This window comes from Hippocampus comes, unplaced genomic scaffold (assembly GCF_001891065.2).
Source record: "Hippocampus comes isolate QL1 unplaced genomic scaffold, H_comes_QL1_v1.1 scaffold106, whole genome shotgun sequence".
Classification (NCBI taxonomy): Eukaryota; Metazoa; Chordata; class Actinopteri; order Syngnathiformes; family Syngnathidae; genus Hippocampus; species Hippocampus comes.
In genome coordinates, this window is record NW_017842055.1 from 1,018,217 (window position 1) to 1,030,011 (window position 11,795).

At 44.0% G+C, this 11,795-nt stretch overlaps 1 protein-coding gene across 12 annotated transcripts in view; it reads right to left on the reverse strand.

Moving 5' to 3' along the window:
* The window catches only part of ptprt (protein tyrosine phosphatase receptor type T), a 133,951-nt gene that overhangs the window by 59,393 nt on the left and 62,763 nt on the right, over positions 1 to 11,795 (reverse strand). For 7 of the 12 annotated variants that reach the window (XM_019860518.1, XM_019860515.1, XM_019860517.1 and 4 more), the window contains one exon: positions 7,530 to 7,665. In XM_019860518.1, coding sequence (XP_019716077.1) covers positions 7,530 to 7,665 — 136 coding nt within the window. Of the gene's footprint in view, positions 1 to 4,051; positions 4,085 to 7,529; positions 7,666 to 11,795 lie in introns of all 12 variants that reach the window. The other 5 variants (XM_019860513.1, XM_019860512.1, XM_019860509.1 and 2 more) reach the window with 1 other exon arrangement.

Here is an 11,795-nt window from a genome sequence, read left to right on the forward strand (position 1 = left end):
GGTTGGCGGGGGGGGGGGTGGGGTTAAAACAAGCAAACTATTTTGGGCAACGATATTCATTAAAAAATATATTTTATTAAATGTCGAGTAACACATCCTCATGTCATTTGTAAGAATTCATTTTAATCAATTTAATTGCAGCTCATTTACTGACATGTTAATTGTATTATCATCACCGTTGTCATATTTTGGCTTGTTTTAATGGAATGTTTTTTTTAATGTTTTGTAAACAAACGCGTTTGGACTCACAGTTGTGATTTCAACTTCACGAAAAACTATTGGAATGAAAACACCTTCATTTCAAAAATGCAATTCAGTTCCTACTCAGTGTTTCTTGTCTGTGTGTTGCTCTTTCCGCCGCCGCCCCACCTAAAAAAAAATGTTTCCTCGTCAAGAAGATATGTGGCCATTAAAAAAAAAAAAAAAAAAACAGTTGAAGATATGTGGCCATTAAAAAAAAAAAAAAAAAAGCTGTTGATGTCGTTTTCCATCACCCGCCGGGAACAAAAGACAAAAAGAAGAAAAGAACAAAGAAAGAAAGGAAGATAACAAGCCAATCGAACTCATGGCGTGACGACATGTCGGGTTCCAGGATCGATACCTGCGTTCCCAAGAGCGGCACGCAAACATGTTAACGCACACGCACGAAGGCACCCACGTGCGCGCACGCACACACACACACACACACACATGCGCGCGCACACACACACACACACACACACACCACCACCCTAAAGTCATTCATTCACCCACTTTTTTAACGTTTTTTTAGTTGGGTAGTGATTGAGCAAAAAAAAAAAAAAAACTAAACAAAACATTTGGAGTCATGACGTCAACATACAAGGTTGCACTGAAAAAAAGATCTGTGAGTTGACTAAGTGGTAGAAATGGGTGACGTTCAAGCACAAAAACAGACACGTGTTTGTTTTTTTTTTTGTTTTTTGGGGGGGGGGGGGGGGAGACAAATAATTACAGTTGTGGAAAGGCACTTGTCAAGCGCTGCAATTTGAGGTCCGACTCGCTGCCGTTTCTCGAGTCAAGTTTTATCGAGCCGATTGGTGAGTTTAAAAAGCGCTGCAGTTGGGGCGAGATTTTCCTCCGTCAAAATGAAACGGGGTTTTTGGTGATCGGTTCACCGTACAAGGTGCCGTTGGTAAAATAACGACAATTCCGGGGAGTTTTCGTGAAGACCTTTCATTTCGGGTCGGATGAAATGATCGGTCGATTGGATTGAAGAAATCAAAAGACATTTTCACGCAGAAGCAATTTTTGGGAGTGATGGCATCAAGATTGGAGGTTGGATTGGGAAAAAAAAAACGTTCTAAAATTGGCATGTGTTTGTTCAGCTATTTCATTTGAGGAGTTTTTTTTTTTTGTACCCTAAATTGAGGAAAAAAAAAATTGGAAAAAATAGATATAAATAAGTACCTGGGATTTAATGCGTGGAGTTAAGTTGCTGACAGTTAAAAAAAAAAAACAAAACCGATGTGTCGCTGTAGAAAGTGTAATTGGCAAAATAACGACAGTTGTGCAAGGTACTCATCAAGCGCTTTGATTTTGAGCTACGACTTGATGTGCTTTGTCCCATCAAATCATATCGTGCTGTTTTTTTGTTTGTTTGTTTTTGAAGCCCAAAAAGATTTGGGGTGATTGCGTTCCAGAATAATTACAGTTCAAGGCCCTTCCATCTTCTGTGTCACGCCATTTGCTTTGTCAACAATTGAGTTTTGACTTTGATACTGGTAAATTTGACTGGAAAAGAGATTTCACAGTCAGTCAGCATCTAGAGCCACCAAAAATGGATCCAAAGTTGAAAGTTTGGGGACAACTGGTTGAACCCATGTCCTTGGTGTGACATATTTCAACTTGTCACCTCGTATCCCCCTCGCCCCCTCCTCCCAAAATAAAAACCAAACATTGGGAACAGAACAGGTTTCAATGCTGATTTGAGTGAGGCGCGCGTCGCGTGGGCAAGGCGGAGCGGCGACGCCTGTGGGCAAAGTCCTCTCGCCCGACATTATTTTGCCAGCTCCTCCTCGCTGACGTTCGGCAGGAAGCTTTTTAACGGGCCGCTGCGCCAACGGCCTCCTCCTCGTGATGTTAATAAAGTGGAGAGCGCCTCGAGCCGCGCCGTAAAAGCTGCACATGTTAAAAGTGGCCATAAATATTAATACGCCGCAGAAAAAACACCGGCCGGCGCGCGTGCGCGAACAGAAGACAAAGAGCCAAATTTGACGTCGCGGGCAGGCAGCACTTGTGCCGAGCTCATCCACAACGCGCATCGCATCCGAAAGCCCTTTTATGAGATCATAATTAAGAACTGGAGAATGCTTTTTTTTTTTTTTTTATGGGACGACAAGAAAATCGGTAATGCCGATGACTGGAAATGAATTGGAGTGCTGATATGTTGGAATGGCTGAAGCGAATCTGTAAACGGTCTCCATGAATGTATGCATTAAAAATGTGGAATTATGCGTGGAAATTGTGGGACCATCACCAAAATGTCAAACGGCCTTCCAGTGGATCCTGATGCTCGCGCCGGGAAAGATGCGACGCTTCGAAGTGGAGGCAAAAAATGCTAATGCCGATTGTTAACAACTTTTGTCATCATTTTTTATGCTTTTGATTTTTGTTCTTACTATTTTATTTATTTGTTGTTTTGAAAAAAAATCCACTTTGCTGCCGTAAAACTGCAGCCTCCTTATTGCGGGACTAATAAAGACTGAATCTGTCCTTTTCCTTGTTTTTCCGGTCAATCTTTTTTCTATTCTGTGGGCAAAATAAACGACAAAGACTGAGATGTTGCGTTTTAGTTGAAAGAAATAAAAACGGAACATAAATGGAGCTGAAAGAGTGTCTGGGGGGCGAGGGGGGAAGTTGAGCAAAAAAACAAAAACAAAACAAAAAAAGTCCCACATTATTGAACTACTGTATGTTGTTGTTGTTTTGTTTTTGATGAGACGTCACAGATTGATCGGCCCGGTTTGTGAAGATGTTGCTTGACCCTGCTCAGCCATTAGCGGGAGAAACTTTCTTTGAACAACGGCAGCGCGCCAACGACTCGCAGCCAATTTCCCCGGCGGGAGCGAAACGGGCGCTTTTCGGCCACTTAGCGACGACAGAATCCGCCGCGCCGTGCGGTAGCGGGTGAAAGGTCCCGGCAGAAAGACGCCGTTTAACAATGTCGAAAGCTCTGGAGGGGAGGGACCACGTCAGGGCGGCCGGGTATTCGGCGCTGGGGGTCGGGTGATGAGAGGCGGGGGAAGGACGGGGGAGGAAAAAAGCAATGGTTCATCTTGTTCTGGCCGACCACACGGTATGGATGCGTCGCATGTCAATTGCGCCGCCGTTAACAAAAGAAATAGGACAGATAAGAAACGGAGCTTCCTTTACCGTGCGCACTGTCATTATTTTACAAGCGGTAGAATTATATCGCCGTGGATCTTGAAACTGAAGCTCAAGTGATCATTTTGAACTTAAAAAAAAAAAAAAAAAGGCAGACTTTCCGTGTCGCTAAGTCCAACAGAATCTGGGGGCTGAGTTTTCAAAACAATTGCGGGGGCTCGAATCCCTCCAAATGATGACTCACTTGTCTGCTGCCGACCAAAACGGCAGACGCGCCGATTATCTTCGGGCGCGCAACCCCAAGACTTTTTCGCGGGTCTGCGCATGACGGGCACCGCAAATTTCACGTCGCCGAGTCAAACTGGCACTCACGTGGAACCGCCATAACAGATGTCTAAGCCCTTTTTTGGGGGAGGGTCAATCATATCGCGTCACGAGTGACCCTCAAAATGAAATCCGGCGGAGGGGTTGCAAAATGACGGCGATTTTCAACGTTGGAAACTGTCCGTGGGAATTCATGAAAGAATCGAATTCGGGCAAATTTATCGGAGCAGAACTTGACATGCGACTGAAGTGAATTGTGAATGGAACACGGGCGTGTTTTCTGAGACGATGACTCAAGGAGGGAAAAGAAGTGGAAGAGAAGCCAGAAGAAAGGAGCCGGGCGGAGGAAGAGAGGCAATGCGGAGAAGAAAACATACGATACCCCACGCTTAGAGTTCTCCACGTGTGAATCTCTCTATCGGAGCAAGAAAGGCAAGAGGGCAGGCACGGGGCAGGACGGGAAGGGGCGGAGCCAAAACCAGGACGCAGGATGGAGAGAGAGAGAGAGAGAGAGAGAGACATAAAAGGGGCGAGAGACCACAGTCAGAGAACTCATCACAGTCGGCCCGCTGCTTCTTTTTCTTGAGACCCCTCCCACCCCAAAAAAAAAAAAAACCCAAAATGTTTTGTGCGTGCAAATACAGAAAAAGGAAAAACGTGGCTGACTGCCGCGGTTGACTCTGCGCTCGCATTCACGTCGGTATAAAACAACCGTAGCGTGGCTTTTTCCTGGGTGAACCGCCACTCACAGGTGCACAGATCTTATTCAGAATTCCTACCCGGTAACTTTGACGACTATTCTTACAGATTTGTATTTCTTGGTTCACATCGATTTATGTTTTATGTCGAGTGCGTTTCATCATACCGACTTCAGCTTTGTGAGCGGTCGCAAGTTGCGCCATTGGATGTGTACAGTACATGCGGTGCATTTGAGCGCACGAAGAAGAGGCAGAGAAGGTCCCCTACTAAGCAGAGGAAAATATTGGCCCGTGAGCGATGTTGCCCTGGAGGCTTTGTTTGAACATTTTGGCTCGTACATAATTCACGTTGAACTTTTTGTTGTCGGTGTTCCTGCAGTCGTTTGACGGTTTCTACTAGCGTAGCGTCTAAGCCTCAATGCTAATATCCGTTAGCTCATCGAAAGCATTACATGACCCTGATGTTAGCGTTAACCTGGGGACGTGTGAATTTGGTTAACATTGTTGATTTGAAGATTTTTGAGCTTACGATTGTCTTTGTTTTACAGTAAACATTTTGCATTTTTATGACTGGTCAGGAATAATCTCGCATTTTAATAAACAGTTGAAACTGTGTTGGAGGTTTGAAACAATTATAAAATGTCCCTTTTTTTTTTTTTTTTTGAACAAGGCTCCGTCCAATCTTGCCTTCAAGCTTTTTGGAGACATTTTTGAAGATCCTCGGGGTTGCAAAGGTTTAACTAACAAGCGTTTTCCATCAGAGAGCACGTGTCATATCAATCATGTTTTTGAGGCTGCGTTTATTATTTATAGACGGTGGTCTTCGGGCCCTCGGGCGCTGCTTTCCGGACCCCCCCTGAGGGCCACCTGGATGTGGTAACATCACATTCCCATTAAGACTTCACTGCCGTCTTTATTAGCGACGTCCGCTGCCTTCTCAGGGAAAATAAGCGTCTCGCTGAAAGATTAATCGGACAGTTGCCTGCGCTCGTATCAAGATTTTTTTTTTTGTTTTTTAACCCGGAAATAATGGATGGGCTCTGAGAGGCTTGTGAGACATTGTTTGACAGAGGCCAAAACAGTTTGAGAGGCATCAGGAATAAGTGAAATTTGGACCAAGCTAAAAAGAGGCTCGACGACAATGCTGTCGACAGGCAGGAAGTCGGAATAACGCGCTCAAGACATGAATTTGTTTTTTTTTTTAATAAGTGCTAGCGGTCTCACAAATATGTTTTTGACCCGTTGGACTTAGCAACATATCGGTGCTGAGAAGACCCACAAAAACAGGCGCAAGAAGCCTGAAAAGGAGTCTGACATTTTGCTTTGAAGCGGACATTTTAAGGATTCAAAACCGGTGGAATGGCTTTTGAAATTTCAGCTCCCAAATTCAGCAAAATCACCTTTGCTTTACATGTCTATCTTGAGTCAAGCCACCCAAAAAACAAATAAAAAATCGAAACTGCCATGCTTGAAAAGAAACGCAGAAAGTCAGCTTGTTTGCTTTGAAGCAGACAGTCTATGCCCAACTGCTCCATTGCATCCAGTTGACAAAAAGAAAGAAAGAAAGAAAAAAATCTCCCCAAAGCCAGTTGAACTGAGCGACATGAAATTTGGTCGACGTGTCTAAAAAGCTAGTCTGAATAAGCCACGTCTGAAAAGACACTTTTAGGTTTGAAGCGGACATTTTACCGTCGGTTTCATTGAAAATGTCAAAAAAAAAAAAAAGCCAGTTTCCTTTGGCAACATGAAATTTGGGAGGCATACGTATCACGAGTAGACCACCAACAAAAGAAACTCTGCCAGTTTGATTTGGGGCGGCTGTTGTTCCAGTGAGCTTGGCTATTTGCGGGGTTCCTCCAAAGGCCAACTCCGGCAAGATATTCTGTCCGGCTGCTTTCATATTGCAATCGCGTAAACAAAACTGCAAAGAACTGGCTTTTTGCTCGTTGGGCATGGCGGCAACATTTGATGACCGCCTTCTAATGGGCGAGGCGCGCAGTGGTCAAGAGTTTCCCAAATTTACAGGAAGCTTGCGGTCGTTAAGCGTTTGAACACTTTCTTTCAATCTCGCTGCTACGCCGTCGCAACAAACGAGCACGCCGACGCTTCCGCTGATTGCATTAGCATACGTGTCGGATGCTCGACAATCACCGACGTTCCGCGGCGAGTGGCCACTCGAGGCTCCGTGTTGCGCTTTCTCATGCCGATAAAAAGAAAGAAATAAAACATAGCGCGGCGGGCTTTGAGCGCTGCGGCGTCAAGGTCTGAAAGGAGGCGGGAAAAAAAACAAAAACAAACAACACGAGACGAAAGCGATCAGCGAGCACAAAGTACTGCTTGTTTGTCGGTAATAGCGGCCAGAATGTCTGAAAATATCGATTTAAGATGGAGAGGTCTTTTGGAAAGACGCTCACCACAATTTAGCTTTGATGAAGCCACGAGACGCGTTCTGATGATAACTTTCTTATCAATTTTCAAAAAAATGTCGACTGCATTTGTAGCAGAGCGAAGAAGAAGAAGAAAAAGAAAGCAAAGAGAGGGAGGCGATGGCGGAGAGCTGGTGTGGCAAAAAAGAAATCAAAATTGTGTGGAAAACTGAAATATTTGACCACCCATTTTTCATTTACTCATTAATTATTGTTTGATGTACTTTGATTTCACTCTTATTTCATTTGGCTGAAGTATATCTACTTTATATTTATTCCAGCTAGCGTGGAAAAAAAAAAAACACAACTGTGCAGAAAACCGAAACATTTAACATTTTTGAACGTATTCAATGTATTTAAAATTTTTGAGTTTGAGGTGCTTCAATTTCTCTTGTTTTCTTATTATGTATGTCCACTCTTGAAATTGATTCAACCAAGATGGTGTGCAAAAAAACAAACAAACAAACAAACAAACAAAAAAAACCATCCTAATTGTGGGCAAAATGGTTTTTTTTTCCATTTTTAAACGCAGCGATAGTGTTCAAACTAGTGCGGTTTTTGTTGTTTTGGTTTCCATAACAGTTCATCTTTTTAATATTTGCATTTTCTGTTCAGTTGTATTTAACGTTTACCAAGTGTTGCTATTAAAAAAAAAAAAAAAAAAAAATGGAAAAAGAAGTTTGTTTGATCAGTTCCCCCAAAAACTGCACGACGTGCGCGGAGGGCGACGACCAACCTGCGCTTGAAGGTGAGGACGAGGCCGAGGAGGATGACGACGAACATGAGAATGCCCGTAATCACGCCCGCCAACTTGACCGTGCCGTCCACGGGTTTTTCCGGCTCCATGGCGTCCGAGTCCTGCGTGGAGGCGCCTATGCGGGAAGCGCGCACACACACACACAAAGTCACAGGGGGGGTTATAAAGTCACACAATTTACACAAAAATGCATGGACACGGGCAACAATCGCAAAGTGAAGATGTTTGTGCATCACATTCGTATGAAGTCATGCGGGGAGGTCAACGTCATGCAACACAGCAACATGAAATTTTGTAGACGTGTATCATGAGTGGATCAACAAAAAAAAGTTTGCGGAGTTCTGTCCAGTATGGAGGACAGTTTTATGTTGTGGTTTGAAAGCGGTCATTTCCGGCTCTTTTTGTGGGTCCTTTGAATTGTTTTGAAAATACACTCCTCGAAGCCAGTTGAACTTAGAAAAGATCAAATTTGGTCAACATGCCAGTCACGAGTAGAGCCACAAAAAAGTCTCAAAAAGCAATGCCACAGGAAGGCGGCCATTTTGGGGTTGAAGCCGACGCTGCGGGTCGTTTGGGCCATTTCTGAAAATTCATCCCCCAAAGCCAATTTGACTGACGAACACAGAATTTGGGTGCAATGTCTAAAATGGCTAGACCCACAAAAAAGAAACCGCGCCCGAAACGCATTTTCTTTCAAAACAGCCATTTGGGGCTACATTGACACTACGAAGAAATTCCAATTTCTGTCCCCATAGGTAACAAGTATCTGATTTTTTTTCATGGAATGTGAACGTTTCACTTCAGAGTTTTTTCAAATCCCACCCGGGCCTCTTTCATGTGTTCATGTCAATGGGATCGACACGTGACGCGTCTGAAGTGCGGACGCTCGGGTCGCACTCATCCGACGTCATCAAAAGCCGAGCGGGAGAGTCTTTCGCGAAATCCGACTTCAAACATCAAGCATCAATCGGACATTCCTGGTGATAGTGATGATTCAGTCGTGCGGAAGGATCGTTTATTTGGCGCGGCGCTGACCTGACGCCATATTTGGTCGGAGTCTCCGTGCAATGAGGAGATCAAGGGGCGTCGTCTCATTTCCCCAAATGATTTCTACCTCGCTCATCTGTCCGTGCGAGATGAGCCCCGACACGCCGGATCATACGAGCAATACTTTGGATTTTAGCTCCCGATGACAGACGCTCGGGAATTGACTCCACTTTCCGAGCGACCCGAGCGGAATAAGCGTTATGGAAAATGGATGTCGGGAATAAACGGAAAGAATGAAAAACCTTTTAGCCTTGTGACTGCTGTCAAAATCAATGGAATGCCCGGAAGCTTTTGATGACATTGGCGGCGCCATAAAAAGCGAGTCGGGCAGGCGTGCGGCATCCCGACAGGCATCGCGGGAATGTTACGTATTCGGTCTTAACGAGGAGAAAATCAGGACTTCTTTTCAGTTCCAACTTGAGTCCGTTTTTTTTTAATTCCACCCCGGAAATTTGAAAAACTTGAGATTTTTGCACAATCGAGCACATTTTGTGACCACTTGCGTCACTTTGACTGTTGTAAATAGTTTGTGTATTGTTTTTTTTTTTTTTTCCTTATGTATGCCTCGTAGATTGCAGGTGTTTACAGTTTTTGCTATTGTAGATTTTTGCTGGCGTACACGATATCATTTTTGGCCGTATTATTATCCCATTCGGTTTTTGCTGTTGAATTTTTCTCTTTATTAAGTTTACTGTTGTATATATATATTTTTTTTTGATACACATTGTTTCTTGTTGTTTTAGCTGCCATGCACCCTTTTTAATGTGATATTTTTGCTGCTAAATATTATTTAGTTTTTCATGCCCTATTGCTACGATGTCTACTTTATGTACACTTATTCCACTGGACAGTGTTATGCATATATCTATCTATATATATATATATATATATATTTTTTTTTTTTTGCTAATGACGACACTCGACGAGAGGCTCACTCCACGGCCCGTCGAGCTGCGCGTTTGTCATTGCGCGAGAGCCCGCGGCGAGTTCCCGCGTCTCCGTGTGGTCCCCGCCCTCCTCATCGTGGCGAGAGCTTCATCAAAACGCCATCATCGCGCCCCATCACGGCCCCGCAGTTTCATCAGGTCGTGTAGTTTCATCATCCTCCCCGCGGGCGGCCGCCGTCCCACCGCTCGCTGACACATTAGCGCCCGACCCCATTTGTCCGCACTTGAGCGGATTTGGCAGTCGAGCGCGTCAGGCGGCCCCGACGGAGAGCATCCGCTCACCACTTGAGCGTCTGGCTAGATGTTAGCGGGTGAGCGTTTGATCCATTCCCATTGGCCATTTACACCTCACGCTGCGTCACGACATTATCGAGGCCGGCTGGGCGACTTGTTTGACCTTTTGCCCTCGGGGAGGTGCTACAGGTGTGTCAGCGGAAGGACAAAAACACACAAGAACATTTATTTTTTTTTTTTTGTACCTTCAAGCCACACTGACTCCACAGTCCGATCCACGGTGCCTGCAAGGCACATGTTGCTTTTTTTTTTCTATCCTTCTGCTGTGGCTCACCGTGACTTTGGAAGATGAATTTAACCCTTTCAGGGACCGCGGTGACGACAGTGGACAACTTATGTTGTCAGGATGCAGAGTGCATGAAAGGGTTCGATTTCAAATGTTGTCATTCTTTTTAAACGTAATGCTAATTTTGAAGATGATTGCGCTGTGTTCACATCAAAATACATGTTTTTTGTGTTCTCAAAAATGTGCGATGTCAGGATTTCCGGAGCTAAACGCGGACGGATAAGTCCAAGAGAAGAACTGTTGAAATGAATGTTTTAATTGACCTTTTGAATTCAAGTGACCAGCTGACAGCACGCTCCACCTGCCGCCGCAAAACGGTGACGCAGGTGGCATTTTGGATTGGGTGAAGAGGACAATTTAGTTTTAAGATGCTCACTAGGAGGAGGACTCAAACACACCTGGTCTCTTTGATTTTGAAAGTCCCCTAAGCTTCAACCAAGTGTCATTTTCCAGAGTTGAAATTGTTTTTGTCACAAAGTTGATAAGAATTGACAGATAATTGCGCAATGACTGTTGTTTCGTGAGTCAACCACTGGCCGGAAGGATTTTTTTCAGATTTTTTTTTTTTTTTTTTTTTGGCAGCCTTCATAAGTACACAATACTGTGAAATAATACGGGTATCGGTCCCATCCCGACTCACCCATCAGAAAGAGTGCTTAACCAAAGGACAACATGTCTCATCCTTATACATTTGATTGAGCATTTTGGTCCTCAGGTTGTGATCTTATTATTAATTTGTATAACATTTGGTGGCATGTTAGCCTTTGATCAGTCCTCAATAGAAATTGAAATCAACGGTCATCTCTCTGCCTCTGTGAGTTTTGTACTGGAGTTCTTGCTCTATGATAGCACAGCAACTGTTAGCACGTTAGCATTTGTCAATTCAAGTGTGTATTTCTTTTCTTTATTCACCATTACTTATCCAGGTGAGGCAATTTCTCATTTGCAATGCCAACCTGGCTGGACATAGTTTGTGATATAGGACCGGTGATGCAAAAAAAAAAAAAATAATAATCATTTTTTTATATAAAATAACTTTATAATATTTTAGATTTTTCTACAATCTGAATATGTGATATATCGCGCACAGCATATAAGTATTATTAATGCAGGACTTAATCGCTTTAAGGTGGTTTTTTTTTTTTCCATCTGTAACCACGACAACAAGGCCAAGTATTGTATTCATCATCGTCCTCATCATCCGGCGTGTAGGTGTTGTTCCTGCATACATTTATTTTGAACCATTTCTGGACATGTATTTTTATTTTCCCCTCGCTTTGTTTATCCCGCTCGCTCGGATTGCATGATGAAGCGATCCGAGGGGAATTGCGCAGAAGCGCGCAGATATTAAAAACTTAATCTCATCCAAACACACAAGATTGATTCTTCTCGCACTGGCCCCGAATGAGATATTAGGTGCATCTTTATTTTACGCCGGCGCGCGTGCGTTTGTTGACTACCGCCGGAACATGTTTGTAATATCGCGGCGGAGGAACGCAACCGGTCATACATTATTGAGTATTTACTCCAAACATTATTGAGTATACATACATAAATTGCTGCCATTTTAAAAGCAAGTCAAGTCTGAGTGGGAGCGCGTGTGTGTTACAAGTTGAATGCTGCGTGTGGATTTTATGCAGGGGTGGGGGGGGGGGGGGGGTGGCGCCGTGG